This window comes from Emydura macquarii, unplaced genomic scaffold (assembly GCF_026122565.2).
Source record: "Emydura macquarii macquarii isolate MOO-44397 ecotype Brisbane River unplaced genomic scaffold, CSIRO-AGI_Emac_v2 contig_1253, whole genome shotgun sequence".
Taxonomy (NCBI): domain Eukaryota; kingdom Metazoa; phylum Chordata; order Testudines; family Chelidae; genus Emydura; species Emydura macquarii.
The window spans coordinates 17,577,383-17,598,444 of NW_027131390.1; the positions used below are offsets into that span (position 1 = coordinate 17,577,383).

The following is a 21,062-nucleotide window of genomic DNA, read 5'->3' on the forward strand; positions in this document are numbered from 1 at the left end:
TTAGTGCTTACACATTTATTCAGCAGCTATTACAGTGAATCTCAAAAACAAAAACATACAGAGTTCCCTTTTGTTTTTGAACTGTGTCAACAGACAAAAACAGCTGCTAAAAACATTGATGAAGCTGAATTGAAGCAATCTCTTTTGAGAAACAGACATTTAATAAGGGTTAATCTCTTTAAAAGGTAAAATATAAATATATACACTCTAAATTAACACCACCAATTTAACGCACTACATTAGTTCCAGTGGGATAATGGGACAAATCCACATCATGTAAACTGTGGACTCAAGCCTTTTCGGTTGTCATCTTCTCATAATGCCATCTAATTTTGGTTTACATTCTGTGATCTGCCTCTTGCAAAGCTGAGATACAGAAGTGCAGCAGTGTCGACGATTAGGGGTTGCGCACAGGAACATACTGGGGAAGTGTTCTGTCCATTACACATTGCTCAGAGCATTCACACCAGGAAGAACTTTACCTGTTAGAATTTAGAAACCCAAGGAAAGTTAGATTTTATGGTTTAACTTAGTATCCTGTAACATTTTAAAAATAAGTCACAATAGCTGCAAGAGGAGACTGACCTCACATACCTGTTAAATTTGTATAGCTATTAAAGTTACAGTGTTATACTTAGCTGCTGTATATGAGCATCAAGCACATATTAAAGCTCCAATGGACATTTGATACACAACTGTATTCTTATGAAAGCAGGAAATCCCTTTAAATAAAGTTAAGTCATCAAGCTTCCTCCACTCAATTAACATGACTTGTACAATTCTATCCAAGTCCCTCTTAGAGTTTGATCCAAAGCCCATTGAATTCAACAGAAAGATTCCCGTTGACTTCAATGGGCTTTGGATCTGGCCGCTAATACAGTTCCATATTTTTTTGAATCATTGACCTATAGCCCAGGAAATGGGAAGGATTTTGTGGGGAGTTGAGAACATTACAAGCCTTTTAAAAAAATGTCTTTACTTGTGTTAAATACAATTCTTGAAATTCTTGAAAATCTAATTTTTCACTGTTTATGCCATTTTACTCCTGCACCACATTCAGTTCTGATGATGAAAATAGACTATTTGATTTCACTTGTGTTGAGTCAGTCTTATCTTATTCTCATGCTGTAGTACAATACTGCAATAGCTGATTTTCAAAGAGCTCATTAGTTGCTCACAAGGCAAAAGTTATTTTAATTTAGAAAAATAGTTCTAATCAGTTAGGGGCTTATTTAAATATAAGAGACTTTACCTGCAAAACCTACAGTTAGGCCAAAACTAAACAACTTTGTTCTTTCAAGTAAGTCAATTGCACAGTGTTTCTTCCAGCCGTTTTCTTCTCTCCCTTCACTGTTACTCCCAAGGCAACAGAAACAAAAGCCCTGCCTAGCGTACAACTACTGGAAACTAACAACTACACTACTGTCTATTACAGCTTCTTTTTTATACAAGATGTGACAGTATAAGAGAATTTATACACATTGGGAAACAGCGAATTATCAGAGGACGTGAAAACCCATTTCAAATACAATGCAGCTCCCATAAAAGTCCTATAAATTCTCACTATTTTGAACTTTCAAATCTATTAGTGTGGAGTTTATAAATGACCACTAGAGGGCTCATTAAAACTAGTGGATAGTTTAAAATACATTTTAAAGTAGTGGTTCTCAACCTAAGGCCCAATCAGCACACAGTTATGTCCATGTGACATTCTCAGGGCCCTACAGGTAGTGTGTGTGTATTATATATATATATATATATATATATATATATACACACACACACACACACACACACACGTGTGGAATGTGGATGCAGCCTACATAACAGAGAGCTGCATATATGGCCCACAATAATAAATTGGTTAAGAACCACTGTTCTAAAGCTACTCTAACTTTTGACTAGAAGTTCAGCCTTCTACACAGGTTGGTTTATGAAACCCTTTAAATACTGACTATTACAAGGATTAAATAACTGTTCTGGGTGCTGGCATCTGAGACAAAGCCTGTTACTATGTTTAAATTAAAAAAAACTTAAGGGGTAGGGGGGCAGATACAGCAGAGAGTTTAAAAAACAAGGCCAACACTTAAAATAGTGCATTTTATTTTCTACTGAGCCATTTCTAACCCTTCTGGAATGAGAGATTTTGTTCTTAAAATAGTTCTGGAGGAAGAGAGGAAAGAAAAGAGTAGAGTAAAGAAGGAAAGAGTAATTTTAAACAAGTCATTAGGTGTCTCAAAGGCCGTAACACTACGGCTGGTGAAATACAAGAGACACTCATTACATTATTAGGCTGGGGCTTAGTTTGGGGCTGCACATCTCAGAACACGCAGACCTACTCCCACTCTCAGTTTCTGAACTAAAATTAACAGAAGGAAAGAAGTTACCCTCTAGAAGTTCCAAGCTGGCACCACCTCCAGTGCTGACATGGCTGACTTTATCCTCGGTGTTCCATTTAGCACAGGCAGTAGCAGTATCTCCACCACCTGTTAAACAAAGCAAATTAATTATAGGTAGAAGGAAATTTAAGTTCATCCAACTAAGAAAGTTGGCACAGAAGAGTCTGCTCTTCCTTGCATGGGTATGTCAATTGAGTCCACCACAGCAGCAAGTGCAGCATCCTTCAAGACCACGCTTGCTGCCAGATTCCCTTAATGAAGGGAATGGAGATTTTACAATCAGTCATTTTATAACTTACTGCCAACAAGCAGCCACTTTTCTATTTGCATTAAGAAAGGGGGGGAAGATATATCTACACAAAATCTTACCAATAATGCTGATGCAACCCTGGCCAGTAACTTCCACAACTTTATCCATCAGGGCTTTTGTTGCTTTGGCAAACTTGTCCCACTCAAACACACCAACTGGACCATTCCACACAATTTGCTTGGCCCTGCCCACAGCTTCCACAAACTTCTTAATACTTTCAGGGCCACAATCCAAGCCCTAAGACAGGGTAAGAGAACAGGGATGCAATTACTGTAAAGCCTCATCAGAAATCACCCACATAGAAGGTGGCTTGCTCAAAAGCCTTAAGAATCCCCATTGAATAAGATTCCTGCACCATCTCTCATTCATATCAACATGACAGAAATTAGCCACATCTGATCTGTGTCAGTCTGAATGTCAGTCACCTCCTTGAGACAAGGGCTAGTGGACTTATCTATTTGTAATGCACTATGCTCACTATTGCTGCAAGAACAGCACAAATTGGATACAAGAAGAGAGTTTTTTCCCCCTTCCTCCCCCTGCAGTGAATATGGAGGAACTAGGAGGGAACTGCTAGCTGTTGCTGCTATATGGAGAGTCTGCTGTGGTATTTCTCTTTTTATGATAAACGATCATTCAAAGAGAATATTAAAGCACTCAGAGCCTTGGAGAGGAGTCTTTACCATTCTACATAAATCTAAATATAAAATTGGGGGTGTAGAATTTCTATTCAGATCTAAGGGGTTCTACTGTTCTGCAATCTGAAGGTTTTAAAAAGGAATTTAATTTTTTTATCTAAGTATCAGAAAAGTTACTCAATATTTATACTTAAAAATACAAGACAAGCCACAAAATTTCACAACTTATTTAACCAATATACACCACACAGCTGAATGCCTGCAAAAGCTTTCTGCACAGAATCTTAGACAAGGTGCTCATCCTCTCCCCAGTGTATTTTCCCTAGTCTTTATTTCCTAGTGAGACTGGAAATAAGGTGCACATTTTTAACAGGGAGGTTAATTAACCTTTAAAAAAAAAAAAAAAAAAAAGATGCTCCAGTTCAAAAGGGAATTATTTCGGGGGAGTTTTATGGCCTATGCTATACAGGAGGTCACACTAGATGATTACAATGGTGCTGTCTGGCCCTGGAATTTATGAATCTGTTAAACCTACCATCCAGCCAGCAGGGATCCCAGAGGCCACTGTGGCTTCTCCACTTTGTGCATTCTCATCAAATTTATCTGCAGTAATAAAGTCAACGGGCAGAGTGATCCTCACACCATTCTTCTCAGCCTTGGCCATCAGGTCCTTGATGATCTTTGATCCCTCTTCATCAAACAGAGAGTTGCCAATCTAGAGGGGGAAGAGCACAGTGGGACATTTGAAAAGAATTTCATTCAGCTTCCAATCACTACGGAGGGATTGCTGTAGGCTTATCAATCTGAAGCATGAAAGCCCCTGGGAGCCTCAAAACAAGGTTATTTAAAGAACCCGTGGTATGAAGTCTCATAGCCCAGGTCAACTGACTTGGGCTTGGAGATAAAAATAGCAGAGTAGACACATGGGCTCATGCTGGAGCCCAGCCTCTGAGATCCTCCCCCCTTGTGGGGGTCTCAGAGCCCAGGCTGCAGTCCTAACTCAAACCCCAACCTGCAATTTTAAGCTCAACACCCCAAACACCAAAGTCAACTGACCCAAGCCAGCCATAGCCGTGCCATGGGTCTTTTACTGCAGTGTAGGCATACCCTAATATGTGCTTTAAAGAGAGAAATTCACCTCTGGGCAGAGGGTCAGCATGAGTCCTATGCACCACTGCATTCCCATTCTGACCCTTTTTTGAAGGCTCAAATTTGATGCCTAGCCCTGTTGCTGGCTCTCTATACAGGGCTGAATTTTGTCCCTTGTTCGAAGTACTTATTTTCATAACATTATTCGTTCCCTGACAGCATGTAGACCTCTGTGACAGGCACCCATAATGCTGGCAAATTGAGACCACTCAATATATTACATTTGTTCTTGAGTTGGACTATGAACTTTCAGTTCTGAACTCCAGAAGAGGTGAGAGAATGATTTAGTGCAAGCACCTTTACATCTAGCCTCCCTCATGCTCCCCCCAAAGCATGGTTTCATACCTCCATGTTGTTGAGTACTTTGAGGAAAGTGAAAGCCATTCCACCACCAATGATCATCTCATTGACTTGATCCAACATGTTATTGATTAGCTGAATCTTATCCTGAACTTTAGCTCTGGTGGGAGAAGAGGGCAAGAGAAAGCAAGAAATAATAATTAGACCTAACACTATTTGAGCAGGATTTATTTGATTTAAGCAATGCCTTTTTGCTCGATCTTTGCACCTTCCAGGAGACAACTATGCACAAGGCAGGAGAACCATTTTAGTCACTCAAGAATGGCAGTACTCAGACTGAGATGCTCCAGGCCTAACATATCAAGGCCATCCTGGAACAGCTGGTATAACAAAATCAGGGGTATTAGCAATACTACAACAGCAGCATTGGCAGCAATGCCTAGGAGATAAATATTCAGCACTTAGTATTTTCATATCACTGTATAAATATTGCCTCACCACACCCATGTAGTGGCTACAATTCCCATTTTACAGACTGGGGAGAAAGGTGACATGTGGCAGGCTTTCCAGCAAGATAGCAACAGAAACGGGATTAGAACATTAAAGTTCTGACTGCAACCCAGTACATGATCTACTGTGATCTCACATTGCTCCCTGATGCTCAGCTTATGTAATTAGCCCAACACTAGCACTCCACTAAATTAGAAGTATAGCAGAGAAGCCACTTTCAAGCTATTGGAATTGCTTCAAGATCACAGCCAGTACAGAATCATTCTCCCCGAAAGAAGAGGAATCCATTTTAGGCATAAGTTTCAGCTCACAATGCTATGACAGTGTCCATAATACTAGAATTTCAGAGACGGCCCCACACAAACCCATCTCTTGCTCTCCCCTCTTTTTAATACCAAGGGTTGCAGATTTTCTTCTCTAACTGATGTCTTCTCTACATTAGGGATTAACCCTCCCATTTCCAACCCCAGTTCAACTCCACAGACATTACGCCACCAAGAGCCACAGCAGACAGTGCACATTTAAAGCAGCAAGGCTCCTGAAGTTGCTACTACTGTTGGAGCTGAACTGGTAGGCAAGTTTTGCAGAGTGCGTAGGGCCAAAGAGTAACCCAGTAACAAGGTCATCTAAAAGTCCCACGCCCTGTGCAGGCAGCAGTAGTCCCAGGCTGGAAGAAGATGCACATGATATGAACATATAAAATGGTGGGGTCTAAATTAGCCACCCAAGAAAAATCTTGGAGTCATCGTGCATAGTTCTCTGGAAACATTCGCTCGGTGTGCAGCAGCAGTTAAAAAAAGCTAAAAATGTTAGAAACCATTAGGAAAGGATAGATAAGACAATAAATATCATAATGTCACTATATAAAACCATGGTATGCCCACACCATGAATGCTGCATGCAGTTCCGGTCATCCCATTTTTAAAGAGATACATTAGAAATGGAAAAAGTACAAAAAAGGGCAACAAAAATGATTAAAGATAAGGAACAGCTTCTATATGAGGAGAGATTTAAAAGATTGGGACTCTGCAGTTTGGAAAAGAGATTACTAAGAGGGGGATATGATAGAAGTTTATAAAATCATGAATGGTGCAGAGAAAGTAATAAGGAAGTGTTATTTACCCTTTCACATAACACAAGAACCAGGGGTCACCCAACAAAATTAATTGGCAGCAGGTTTAAAATAAACAAAAGGAAGTACTTAACATTGCCAGGGGATGTTGTAAAGGCCAAAACTATAACTGGGTTAAAAAAAGAATTAGGTAAGTTAATGGAGGACAGGTCCATCAATGGCTATTAGCCAACATGGTCAGGGATACAATCCCATACAGTGGGTGTCCCTAAGCCAGATGCTGGGACTGGATGACAGGATGGATCACTTGATGATTTACCTGTTCTGTTCATTTCCTTCAAAGCATCTGGCATTGGCCACTGTCAGATGACAGGACACTGGGCTAGATGGACCACTGGTGTGACCCAGTACAGCCATTCTTATGTTCTTATTTGCAGTGTGATCTGATTTCACCAATAATCTTGACAGTCTGATAATTTGGCCGTTCAAGCTGCTCCTTGAACAGGAACTTCTACTGGAGGAGTAAAATGCTTCTCCCCTTTAATTCTGAAAGAACCATTCAGGCCTAATGCTGCCATTAGTGTTGCGCAGGCAGCTCCTGCCAGTCTACGAGAGTGGTATGTGCATGTAACATAAGGCAAGATTCTGAAGGGTGTCAATAAAGGCAGGATTGCTGAGAGTGTAGCCAAGGACACACTGGAAGATTTGAGCTTTTTATATTCTCTCTATAGAACAAGTATTTCTTAGGAAACAGGTTAAATTTACAGGCAGAACAATGAGCAGGAGTAAGTCATATTTCTGAGATTCCAGTGTTCATGTTCTTTAATAACAATGTCATACTGGACTGGAAGAGACTACGCAGAGCCCAAGCCTCATAACACTTAGCCAGGTGTCTACATTGTGTTTTAATTATTTCCTCATGGTCAAAAGGACCCTGGCAGAGCCACCATGCCAGTCTGAAAAGCGCACACACAGACCACAAGAATGAGCAGCACATGGGGAGATTACTCCTATACACACAGGAGTTACTCAATAGATTTCCCTCCAAAATTCTTTGTACATTAATCACTTGTAAAGAACTGAAGTGCATCTAGCTACAGTAGGTCATAGTTGCATAACGATAGGTAGCTTCAACATGTTGAGTTTGCATTAGGTTTGTACTCTGAACCCCAGTATAAAAGTCATTGATTGACAGCCTTCTTTATCAGGGCCATTCTTTACATCTAAAAGCTCTTCTGGTTCATTTGCACAGCATAACACTGCTGGCTAACTCTGGTTAGGGCAGCTAAAAAGCTAGCACAGTATTTGAACAGGGTCTGCCACAGCATCACTGGATTGGACGGGGTCTGTCAGCTCCTCTGAAGGGTGTGAATTACTTGGGGCTCAAGATTTGCACACCACTTTTTGGCTAGGAAGAAAATAATTCTTGTTCACACAACAAACTGGTAGAACTATTCATTCCTTTTAACACACATTGTTAGAATGAAACAAAGTACATGTAAAATACACTCTAGCTCTTACCCTCCAAGAATTGCCAAGAAGGGCCTCTCTGGACTCTCCAGAGCCTTTGCAAAGTAATCCAGTTCTTTCTTCATCAGGAAACCAGCAGCTTTCTGAGGCAGATTAACACCTACCATGGAGCTGTGGAATCAAAGGGGGGGAGAAGGGGAGGAACAAGTTCTGTAATTTTGTATCAGAGACATCCAACAACAAAATCCTAACATTCCTAGTGCCAGGGGATCTTTAATGTCCACAGCAGTGTAGGTTAACCTTTTATTCAGCTGCAATAACAAACAACAACAGCAGCAGCAAGAGTTTTATGTGAGAACAATGACCACACATGCTTCTAATCTGACATGTTTAGTGTTCTGCAGACTTCTCAGAGAATTTTTGCATGGACCATTTGATATGCAAGACATGTTTACAGCAAGGGCCAAGAATCTGAAATCCTGGGGTGGGAATAATAAAAATAAAAGCAGATTCATCTTCACATAGCCCTGGATTAGGAAATAAAGACCAGCAAGCAGGCCCTCTCTGGAGTCTGTGCATGTGGATGTCCGCTGAACCAAGTCTTAAATCTTTAGGGCAGAGGATAACAATTACAGAGCAGCTTGCCTGATAGTCTAGAGAAGTCCTAGCCAAGTGATCTTTCGCTACTTGTCTTTAAGGAAAACCTGGACAACACTTTCAAAAGGCAAGCCTGGGAATTTAAATCCATAACTTTGCTAGACACCAAAAACCATGGATTTATCAGGGATACTGGTTTTTGGCTCATTACAAAAATTTGTAACACACCACACTGCCTGCTACCCTTTAATTGCCCACTTCAAACTCTTTATGCATAGCAATCTAACCCCCAATTATCCCAATTCCATTTGAAGTGACCACCTCCAACATGCATTACCCCTTTTGCTTAGATATGTTCCAGCTTTTATTTGGCCAGGCACTCTGCTTCCTTCTCCAGACCTGAAAAAGAGCTCTGCGTAGCTCAAAGGCAAGTACCTTCCACCAACAGAAGTTGGCCCAACTAAAGTCCTCACCCATCTTGTCTTTCAAATTATTTATGTCTCAATAGCCTAAAAATCAGTTCAAAGTTCATATGCTTGGCGGTTCTTATTGTAGGAGGTAAACTTTAAATATTTACAAAATGAACAGGACTCGACTAGACTCCAGCTAGGTTAAATTCAGTCACTTGTTCAGAAAGGGTGCGTGGGTATGGGTAAAAACCTCTATGGACTATGTCATTTAAGACAAAATTTAGCTAGCTGACAATAGAACTGGGGATTTCTCAGCATACATCCAGAAATCTCACAAGGCTACTGAAAGTAAAATTGTATATACATTTCCCATGTGGTGGGAAGCTCAAGTCAGCATGTCTTCAATACCTGGAAAGATACTGGAGCAAATTATTAAATAATGAGTTTGTAAGTACCTAGAGGATAATAGGGTTACAAGGAGCAGTCAAATCATGTCAAGAAAAAATCATGCCAAATCAATCCAATTTCCTTCTTTGAGAAGGTTGCTGGCCTAGTGGATAGGGAGGAAGCAGTAGACGTGATGTATCTTGATTTTAGTAAAATTTTTACAGTTCCACATGACAGTTCCACAAGCAAACTAGGAAAATGCAGTCCAGATGAAATTACTATAAAGGTGGGTGCACAACTGGGTGAAAGACTGTACTCAATGGTTTACTGTCAAACTGGGAGGGCATATCTACTGGGGTCCTACAGGGGTCAATCCTGGCTCAGCTATAGTCAGTATTTGAAGTTATATAAGGGAGGGGAGAGTATATGCAGATGACACCAAGCTGGGAGAGGTTGCAAGCCCTTTGGAAGACAGGATTAGAATTCAAAACCTTGACAAACTGAAGAACTGGTCTGAAATCAAGATGAAATTCAATAAAGACAAGAACAAAGTACTTCACTTCGGAAGGAAAAAAAATAAAATGCACAAATACAAAATGGGGAACAACTGGTTATGCAGTAGTATCACTGAAAAAGATCCGGGTGTTATACTGGATCATAAATGGAATACCAATCAATGTGATGCAGATATAAAAAAAGGCTATTATTCTGGGGTGTACTATCAGGAGTGCCATATGTAAGACACAGGAGAGAATTGTTCTGCTCTACTCAGTACTGGTGAGGCCTCAGCTGGAGCACTAAATCCAATTCCGGGCACCACACTTTGGGAAAGATGCTGTCAAATTGGGTGGCGTTCAGAGGAGAGCAACAAAAATGAGAAAAGGTTTAGAAAACCTGACCTATGGGGAAAGGTTAAAAAACTGGGCATGTTTAGTCTTGAGAACAGAAGACTGAGGGGGAACCTGATAAGAGTCTTCAGATATGTTAAGGGCTGTGATCAATTGTTCTCCATATCCACTGAATATAGGCCAAGTAATATTGGGCTGAATCTGCAGCAAGAGAGATTTAGGTTAGATATAGTTAAAAAGCTTTTCCTAACAAGAGTAGTTAAACACTGAAATAGACTTCCAAGGGAGTTTGTGGAATCCCACCTTTGGAGGTTTTTAAGAATAGGTTAGACAAACACCTGTCAAGGATGGTCTAGATTTACTGGGTCCTGCCTCAGCGCAGGAGGTTGGACTTGTCTTCTCAAGATCCTTTCCAGTCTTACATTTCTAGGATTCTATATTTGGATCCCCCTAATCACATCCCCAGCAGGCTTCATTTCCCTGAAGATTTATATCAATTTTTGAATGGCGAGTGGTATTCAATATGCAAACCTCAGACTGGTTAATTTCAGTAAGAACTGCACCACAGATGAATCGCAGTTGTTAATGTCAGAATCCTTTGCAGTGCTGTTCAGGATACCCTGCTTGTATAGGAGACCAGGACTAAGCTAACTCACACATCCAGAATGAATCCAAAAGGAGAGACATCATTCTAAAACACTGCCTGCAGAAGGAAGGTGGTTAACATACCTGTGAGCTCGGTGGGCAGTTCCAAAAGCATCATTGATATAAACATCTCCCAGTTTAGAAAGAGATGCTCTGAAAGCATCCACTTTTGCAGGATCAGCCTTGATCTGAAGGGATAAAGAGACGAGTTTGTGCTACTCAGTTACAACATGACCAGGCAGTTCTGCAATGAATAATTGCAAAGCAGACTTGATTGTTGGTTTTAGGTTTACAAAGTGAACTACTGAAAGCAGGGAACACACCTGAGAAGCTTGTTAGCATCTATGACCTAGAAGACAGCTTTTTGATACTGGTCAGGACTTATCTCCTAGCCTCTTTTCCAGCCCAACCACTGGCAACAAGAGATTTAAACTGAGTTTCGTATTCATGACAGTGAGACACCATTTTGCTCTTGTAGGTTAAGCAGAAGGGAAGCCAAAAAACCTTCAGAATTTAGAGTAATGCTGTCTGTAGCCCCCTAGTTTCTACAGCTAACCAGTTTAAGTGCTTCTCTTAGCAAAAAACAGCTCGAAGCAGGATCTGGATCTGGATGTAGGTGTCACTGCAGTGACCTGCTCAACAAAGATTTCCCACCACGTTCAGTGCGCACCAGAAACTGTCATTAGCTACACGTTAGTAACATCGCTATTACTGCAGCATCTATTTTCATTCTGTTGGGACAAGAAACAAGCCTGCCATAACTTCCTTTACTGTCATACTCCATTGTCTGTGCCCCTGCTGCTATGTTACAGCATGCAGTCAGCCAGTTAGAGACCTGAATATAAGTTGGAACAAGTACAGAAAATGATTTCTTTAGAAAGGAAATGAGTCTGTCCCCCCTTTATAAAACATATTGACTTCCAAGGAGTTAGGTGGTAGCAAGAAATACCTGCCATTCATGGTTTCTTAGTTCCCATAAGGGGAGCACCTTCTTTTCAGAGGCTCACTTGCACTCCAGGCTATTTTTTCCTAAGCTAAAGAGTCTTCTGTGTCAGGCTGTAAAGGGCACCACGCTGTACATCAGCATTCCACTCCATGCACAATATGCAAGGGGAACTAGAGCCTGCCTGGCTAATTGGGTCACCAATGCTAAGAAAAGAAACCATCTGAGAGAGCAAGTGCTCTTCCTGACCTTCAAGAAAATGTCAGAGGTAGAAGGTAGCATGAACCCCATATGGTTGCTGAAGAAGGGAAAGCAGCCTTATTCAATGTATTTCAGAGTGCTGGTACAACACAGTGTTTATACATGCCATTAGTACACTCTAGAAATAAGGCTAAGATGGGCACATGGATCTCACAGCTACAAAGAGATAATAAATTCTCCTTCTATGCTATATTTTCTCCCTTTCACATACCAAAATAAAAACCCTTCACCTGCAGCCAGTAGCCTCCTCATAACCCTTCGCTCCACTCTTCCCTTCAAAATAGTGCCAATTATTGCATCTTCATCCTGAGTTGCTGGCATCAATAGCACAGTCTGTCAACCTTTTACCTGTCAATATGGTCACTCAATATCATAGTGTTCGCATATGAGCAATGTGTGTGTTCCAAGGCAGTTGTGCCATTTTCTGCCTAGTCATCAGATGCTTTAATATTACTAGCCAACGTGACAATTTCCTGGCAGGTTAAACGTAATACACTAGCATGTCCAATCATTTCAGATGAGTGGATTAACTTTACTTCTCAGACTCCAAGCTGCAAGAGGAAAAAACAACTGTCCATCAAGAAAGTTTCAGGACTAAAAGGTCAGTTTTTATGCCACTTCCATCTCCACAGTATGCAGTAGCAAATCCAGAAGACCGCTACTAGCCAAGTATCTGGTCATTCCCCAACTAAAGTCTTTTGTATTTCCACAGTGGCCTCAACAGCAGGCAGAGCCGCAGTGTCTTATGAGGGATCCTATTAGTGCCTTTCACACAGGCATTTGGCAGAGTAAATGCTGCCAGCTATGTCAGAGTATTTCTAAACACATTCCATAAAATATTCCACAGTCTCTTGCCACTCCTGCCTGCCATACAATAGTGAATAAGGGAGACACTTAACTCAGTTGTGTGATGTCTCACCTTGTTTCCTGAAGCATCTTTCCCTTTCCCTTCTTCTTCTACATGGAATCGGAGGTTTTCCAGGAGGATGATGGAGCCAGCTGGAGGATCAGCACAGGCCTTCTCCACCTCTGGACCCACGCAATCCTTCAGAAACAAGACCTTCCTGGAAGCAGGAGCCAAGACACACAAATGCATCTAACTAATATCAGCATCATATTTTATCATAAGATCCATTTACAGTGAGGGTCTGCTCTAATTCAACAGCTATTATACTTTACCTGCCCATCAGTGCTTCAAGTTCTACAACCACTGGTGCCAAGGAGAATTTATCAGGCATAGGGACTCCATCAGGTCGGCCCAGATGACTCATCAGAACCACAGACTTGGCGCCATGATCCAAGCAGTGCTTGATGCTAGGGATAGCTGCCTTGATTCTGTAACAGCAATGAAAACAACAGAAGAGAAGTTGGCAAGGGGTTCAGTTTGAGCCTCCGGGGGACTGAACTTGTGGGCCACTAAGCACAGGAAGCAGACAAACAACAGGAATAGGTTCTCAGATAACTTACAACACATTATTACAGGAGGGGGAAAGTCCACCAGTTTTCCCTCAGATGCTTGCAAAACCCATCCTTGTTCTCAAAACTTAGCACAGCATTATCAACACCATATGGAATATCAAGCCTCTCCATAGGTCTGCAACAGGCACTGGTTATAATGATTGGTATGGCTGATGTTAACATCCAGGAGCCCATAAAGTAGAGCCTTGCACACGGAGATTATCCAGCAGTACCTACTCTCAGCAATAGCAATGGCCACTATGGGGAGACACTGCACCTTACAGAAACTAGCACCCCCCATTGCTGTCCCAGAAGCTGAACCAAAAGAGTCACAGACCTCTAGGGCCAGACTTCTAAGGCCAGAAGGGACCACCAGATGATTTAGCCTGACCTCCTGTATATCACTGGCAATCAACACCACCCAGCACCCGGCACACTAAACCCAACAACCGAAACGTAACCGAAGTATTACAGCCCAAATACAGCTCATAGGAGACTAAACTATTATGTGCCTCAGGCAGAAAATAGGAGGGACCAAGATACACTAGTGCCCAAGGCCACCACAGTGGCAGGGAAATGATTAAGTGAGATATGCCCAGATAATTCTGGCAAGTGACCCAAACCAACATGCAACTGAGGAAGGCAAAAAAAACCCCCAAAGTCCCTGCCAATCTCACCTGGGGGAAAATTCCTACTGACCCCACATATGCAGATCAGTTAGACCCTGAGCATGTGAGCAAGAACCAACGGCCCAGCACCTGAGAAAAAAGGATGCCTGGTGCCACCTCAGAGACCTGGCCCTCCCTATCCAATGTCCCATCACCCACCATGGCCATCCTGATGCTTCCGAGGAAGGGATTTCCCCCTAATACATGGGGGGTTGGATCTCTTCCTGATCCCTGCAGGTGGCTGGTAGTAATAGTGGGAAATTTTAGCAGAAACATACTAGTGTAGACAAGGTTAGTATCTGTCTATAGGTGCTGAAATAGCTGCAAGGACAAGCGAGACAACAAGTCATTTGATCTTATTGTCTCTAACAACTGTTCCCCTGCTTGGTGCAGATGGGATCTTAGTTCTAACTGGGGTCAATCAAGATGACATACAGAATGTTTTGCACATAGGTTAGTCCCTTCTATATCCACAGAATAACCATTTTCAAACACTTAAGGTGATGAGTGAGAGGAGAGGTGCATTTGGCACCCTGTGTCAGCTATAGCAGATTCTCACATGAGGATACATCCAGGGAAAACACAGTTTATGACCGTCATAACACTGCAACCACGCATAGCATGGAGGCAAAGGCTTTACTCTCTCCTAGGGAAATTTTTTTATGATTGTGCCACCATTGCTAACACCAGCAGTGGCTAATCTGACCGTTCGTATAGATGGTTTGCTGGCAGCCACAAGCATTTTTAATAATGTTTTGGAGTTAGGCCTATTCCAGGATGATTTAGATGACCTGGTAGCAGCAACTGCTGGCCTAGCTATACCAACACTCCCATCATTGCTAACATCACTGAAGCTGAACTGTACAGACTATGTCCTTAGTATGGACGGGGCCATGAGGGCTTCTATTTGGATTTTAAGAGGAGTCTTACCTTTGGTTGTTTGTTATTTTGTTGTTCTTCATTGGAACATTGAAATCAACCCTAAAAGAAAAAAAAATGTTTTAAGTTTAATGGCAAAAAGTGATTTCCTGTAAAAAGAGGTGGGGACTTTGCTGATCAAAGGGCTGACTAGGAAAGTGCTCACTGAAATTAGTGCAAGGTTTTCAGTTCTACTCTAATGTACAGCAAGTCCCAACATGAAATCGCTATGTGATTGAAAACATCAGAATAGTGAGATCACAGTAGCAAGGATGTAGAAGGCAAGAAGGGAACAGAAAAAGCTACATTAAACCTCTTCTTATGGATTTAGTGGATGCTGCCACTTGTGAGTAAACATTAGTATCTATAAAGGTTACATTGTTATGAGAAAGAAAAAGAGCAAGGTAAAGAGAAGGAAGAGAAACACCATGTTTAGTTATAAAAAATCATGAACAGTAATAAAAGAATCATGAAAAGTGACTACAGGTAAAGGCATAACCAAGTCTGAGCCAGTAAAAAGAGGAGAGCAAAATTATCACAATATTTAACTTTGGACTGACCATCTTGCAGCATTAGAGCCAACCTGCAAGCCTTCCATATAGCTAACTTGCATGTGTCTGGTAGTTTGATTTAAAAAAAACTGTACTGTGTGCAGGATTGGACCCCATATTAGAAAACCCGAACAAGGAAGTTTATTCTCAATGGAGAAGAAAAGACTATGAAATACCAGCTAGTTTTTGCTCGTTAGAAATCACCATGCATAGACTCCTCCACTGAAGTGGAAGCAGGCATAAGTAAAGAAGAAGATGTTCAAAGGCGAATGGCAAGTTAGGTGCCCAGCTCCCACTTACTTTCTATGCCAGTTGGGTGCCTTTGAAAATTGCTCCCAAACTCCATTTTTCCTGCAGGATGCCAAGATTTACTTTCCACTTCTCTCAGAATCTTCCAGACCCGCCAGTTTACTCATAGAGCATCTTTTAAAAATATATCATTTTTATTTATGATCTCTGCCTGGGTCTGCAGTCAGCCTGAAATAACAGCTCTGAATGTTGTGTCCTACTCCATTCATCTCAGTGTGTTAACACTGAAGCACTATTGACATTTATGTGGTAAACATCACTTACAATTTTATTACTGATCAAAGCACACAAACAATCATCCCTCCTTCTTACTAGGACCTGCACATCATACTGAGAGTTGCATCTCGTTTTGGTAACTCAATTGGGCAGGGCTTGGAAGAGTATCACTATCCTCCTCTCCCCAATTTAGACTCCTGCTTTGGCGTCCATTGAAAGGGGAAGTTGTATCTCAGCTAGTGAGCTGATATGAAAACAGATGAATTGGCTCAGCAGACTGCAGTTCTCCAGCTAAGTCAGCAGCAAATATAAAACATCCTTAGGAAACCACATCCCCAGAACAGTTATGACCTGGGCCTTAATACTGCAGGGGAAAGAGAGGGAAGAAAATACAACTAGTTGGTTACTCCAACAAGGCCTCTATAATATCTCTGTGGGTGAGTGGTGGGAAGCAGAAGGATTCCATGAAGTATTGCTGGTATTGCCTGCAACTCTGATCTCTTCCATTTGTTCTGTATGCACTCATATCTTTCAATCACAGGATTTTCAAAGCAGAGACCTGTTTTTTGTTGGTCCTGTTGGTGTACTGTTCTGTGCACTTAAGCAGCTTATAAAAAAATAAATAAATGAAGTATCCCTAGTCTTTCTGTGGTTAGTTGCTGGAGCTTTCTTGCATTCTCATTAAAAGATCTCATGTGGATCTGGAGGGTAATTTCCTGGCAGCATATTGGCATATTACAGCCTGCCAGATGAAGAGAGGTAAGAGAGGAGTCTCTGCCATTTCTGTCAAGCATACCTTATACCCATAAGCTGAAGCGTGACAGGAAGTTGTGTTGCATAATAACTGAAGGCAGGACTTATTCACAGGATGCCAGAATGACAGATAATGTTAACTTAATGAGACCAGCCTTCTTTGCTTTTACTTTGAGCAATTCTGATAAGAAAATGTGACTGAAGCATCATGACTAATAAGCAAAACCTTTTAATTTGGGGAAAGCAGTAACTTTTATGACTGTAACCCAGCATCAGAATGAGTAAATGAGTAATATTAAGAACATGAAAAGGTCCCGAAATCCAAGAGGCGGCCTGCATTTTTCTCTAGAGACTGAATAAAAGGCATGAGTCCAGAGCTTTAAAAGCTGCTAGCAAAATAGGGGTAGCTGAGCAGAAAGAATTGAACTGGCAGCCCATGGGACAATGGACTAATCCCAAAAAAGAAAATGCACCATGACGATGTCACTATTTTACAATCATGAGGCAAATGAACAATTTGCTTCGCAAAGTCTCCAGTATACCCTTGCCTCCCTCTGCAGCCTTATAGCTAAAAGACAGAAATCTGAGTGCTCCTTAAACTGAATAAATGTACAGCTAATGGAAGTCACTATGCCACCAGCTTTGCTTGGGCCTCCTGCCCATTGGCATTCGGACTGGAAGATCGGTGGGGGTATATATACATCAAAAATTATCCAATTGAATGGGAGGGAAAAGGCAAGCTGATTCTTTTCAGGGAAATGGGCTTTAGATGAGAAACAGAGATCAACCCTGACATCTTGATGCTATTTTGTATTTTTGTTTAGCAGCCTGAGTTATGGTACAGATACAGTATTGCTGCTAATTTTTGAAACATTGTATTAGAAGGATGGCAATCAAGCAAAAACTAAAGTGAAATCAGGAATTATTCTGATGACTTGAAATATTTCAACTCAGATCATGAATGCATATCACTTGAACATAACCAACGAAGAGGAGATCAATTGTATTGACCCCACAGTTCAGAAGGGAGAGAAGTAGGAAAGACATGCCTTTGGTACAGTGGATGTACAAAAGAGAGACTAAGTATCAAGTTAAATTGGTAAACATGCAAGCCTTTGATTAAATGAGACAATTTTCTTCATAAGGTTCCAACTGAACCACTTTTAAAATAACATGTTATTTATTAAATCACAGAAGTTAATGATAGAGACCCTCTGGTTTTATTAGATTCTATCAGCCAGTTCATCCTCTGCCAATGCAAGGTTGTTCCCTGCAACACATATAACAGGAAAAACTGGTCAAAGGGCAAGTAGTTGAGGAGAGAATATGAAAGTTCTTATTCTTCTGTATTTGGGAAATGCACCAGGAGTTTGGGTCATTTAAGGATTTTCTTTGGTTGGTTGGTTTCCTCTCTCCATCTGGCATGTCCAGCCTCCTGATAGCCAAAATCTTTCTGAATTACTTGAAAACAGAAGTACACAAGGCATTTCACAGGGGATGGGAATTTTTTTTTTTTAAAAAAAAACACAGATTAGGAGCAGGCACAAGGGAAGTTAGTGGTATGGCCATTACATTACACCTGCCACTCATGTACCAAATTAAGGGTATGCACTTGTTATGTTGAGATGACCTTGGGAAAAGCCTTTTCCCTAGAAAAAATAAACAATCTAAAGCTTATATGCATGCAGATGTGCCCCAGAGCCCTAGTGCACCAAAAGAGTTCACAGTGCCTAGTTTAGTACAGCAAGTCCCAAGTCAGGCTTAAAATTGATTTCTATAAAGGCCAACTTAATTTCCCATTTAAGAGTCTGACACTGGAATGTGCTACGCACCATGATTCAATGAGACTCTAGTTGTGCTAACAGGAATCACTCTTATTCAGTTAATAGCAATTAATTTATTTTCAGTTGTTTATTGGAACAACTGGTCAAGTTTAAAGGAAAGGGGGCTATTAAGTAAATAGCAATGCATTTATAGCCTGAAATTTCAGTTCCCTGGTTAAGTGGATCTTCAGAGCCACTAGAGGCTTATCTCATGATCTTTTGCCAGGTGAACTCACATCCCCTGCCTGTCAATCACAAACTCTCCTAAAACTAAACATTATTCCTTCCATTTTATTCAACTAGAACGTACCAAAATCCGTTACCAGGCTGATAAAGTGCATTTTTTAAAAAGCCACAGAAAAGAGTTTATTGGACTAATAATATTAAAAAAAAAAAAAAAAAAGTCAATCGTGTAGATGATTACCTGCTGGTTAAATGGGATACCTTTTTAAGATAGACCAGTGCAATGTATGTCAAACCCCAAAGAACAGTAAGAATGAAAATTAGACCCAATTTTATTTTTCCAAAATGTCTTCATACAGCTTGAAATACAATTCTAGCAGGAAAAATAAAAAGATACTCCACCCGCCTTTCCTAAAGATGAACCCACTGGGTGTGTGTCACAATCACAGATACACATGCCCTGGAGGCTGGAGTCTGCTCACTGATGCATCACTTACAAAGGGAGAGTTTCCTGAAGCTGGGCCCAAGTAAAATATACAGCAACACGTGGCTGCTGGATTTAGGATTTTTTTGTTTTTAATGCCCTTCTTTTTTAGGAACATGCCCTGAGATTATTAGAATAAATCCCTGAAATTCACTGGGTTGCTAGTTGGAACCACAGCCTGATTCTTCATCAGGCACAGATGTTTTACAGATTTTTGGCCTGCTCATGAGGGCAACATAAAAAGAGAGAGAGAGAGAGTGAAAAAGACTTGGCGGTTGCCAAATTTGTGCTACTTGATGCCTTATGTAAACCCCAGCTACTAGACTCCTAACGATCTCACTTTCATTGCAAAAAAAAAAAAAAAAAAAAAAGTGTGTGTCTGTCCCTCAGGGCTGTGGAGAAAACCTGAACAACGGGCCCCGAGCACATCTGAGAAGCGCAGACACCGGCCGGCAGCCGAAGAAAAGGAATCCGGGCTCTGTATTTCTGAAGCCCGTCATTTTTGCTCCAAACCCCAATGCTGGGGTGGGAGGGGGAAGGGCTCGACTCCTGGTTTCGAATGCCCGGCTGGGCTGGGCTGGGCTCAGGGAACGTGTGTAACATTTTCACGGCATCTCCAGACCTCTTGAGAAGGCCGCCGCCGCTGTCACCTTGCCCGCGGCCGTGAGACCCGGCCTCACACCTGGCCCTGCCTCATGCGGGGCGGCGGGGGCCCCGTCCCGGCGGGCGGCGGGGGCCCCGTCCCGGCAGGCGGCGCGGACGGCGGTGATTCAATGAGACGCTTCATCATCCCGCCAAGCACCAGCCACTCCCTGCCCCCCGGAGCCGGCTGCCTTCACCCCAGGAGGGGCCCGGGCCGCACCCGGCTCCGAGGCCAGGCCAGGCTATGCCCCGCGCGGGGAGCCCCGGGCCGGCGCCCACCCCGGCTCCTCACCTCATGATCACCCGCTTGCCCTTCACATCCACCTTGTCCAGCGTAAGCTTGGTAGAGAGAGACATCGCGCCCGCAGCCGGCTCTGTCCTGCCCGATCCCAACGCGCCTCGCCTCAGCTCAGCTCAGCTCAGCTCAGCTCGCTCTGTCTGTCCGTCCGTCCTGCAGCTGCACCGCTCTCAGACTGACTCACGGTCACTTACTCACCCCCAGGCCCGGCGCGGCAACGCTGCAGCAGCACAAGCCAACCCGCGCCCGGAGCCCATTGGGCGCCAGGCCGCGCCGAGCCAGGCAAATGGCCGAGCCGCCCGTTAATCTCCGGCCAGGGGCCGCCTCCCCGGGAGGCTGAGCCTGCCTGGGTTGGGCGGTCACGTCCTGCACGGAGCGCTAGCCCAGCGAGCGAGGGCGGGGACAGAGACGCCTGAGGGGCGGGGCTCTAGGTGATGTGGGGGCGGGCTCAGTCTCTAGCCCCACCCCTTTTCTCCGCAGTGCGGGCGGGGTTCGCGCCGCGGTGCGGGAGGCTTGTGCGCTGCAGACTGGTGATGTTGATGGAAAGGGCCGGGATGGCGTAAGGCTGGAGTGGGCAGGGCTGGCTGGTGGATGCTGCTGGGCCCAGGCTATGGAGCCACAAGGTGGGCGAGGTAACAGCTCCTGTTGGTGGGAGTCTCACTTTGGAGAGCCAGAGCACTACTCTAACTCTGGGAAAGCTGGATGGAGCCGGTTTATTGCCATGATCATCCTGAGACTTGGTCTAGAGAGAGATTACTTCCCCACCTTTTCTCAGTAAAAAACTGTGAGCAGCAGCTTTGGGAAAATGGGGCTGGAAGTG

At 42.7% G+C, this 21,062-nt stretch overlaps 1 protein-coding gene across 1 annotated transcript; it reads right to left on the reverse strand.

Moving 5' to 3' along the window:
* PGK1 (phosphoglycerate kinase 1) lies at positions 1–20,523 on the reverse strand. The gene is made up of 11 exons (XM_067548247.1): positions 20,237–20,523; positions 14,996–15,046; positions 13,119–13,274; positions 12,859–13,003; positions 10,820–10,923; positions 7,900–8,019; positions 4,842–4,956; positions 3,883–4,062; positions 2,769–2,946; positions 2,388–2,486; positions 1–482 (listed from the first exon to the last, which is right to left on the reverse strand). Exons 1-11 carry the CDS (start codon positions 20,299–20,301, stop codon positions 442–444), a joined length of 1,254 nt encoding a protein of 417 aa, XP_067404348.1. The 5' UTR covers positions 20,302–20,523; the 3' UTR covers positions 1–441.
* Between the last annotated feature and the right edge of the window lie 539 nt (positions 20,524–21,062).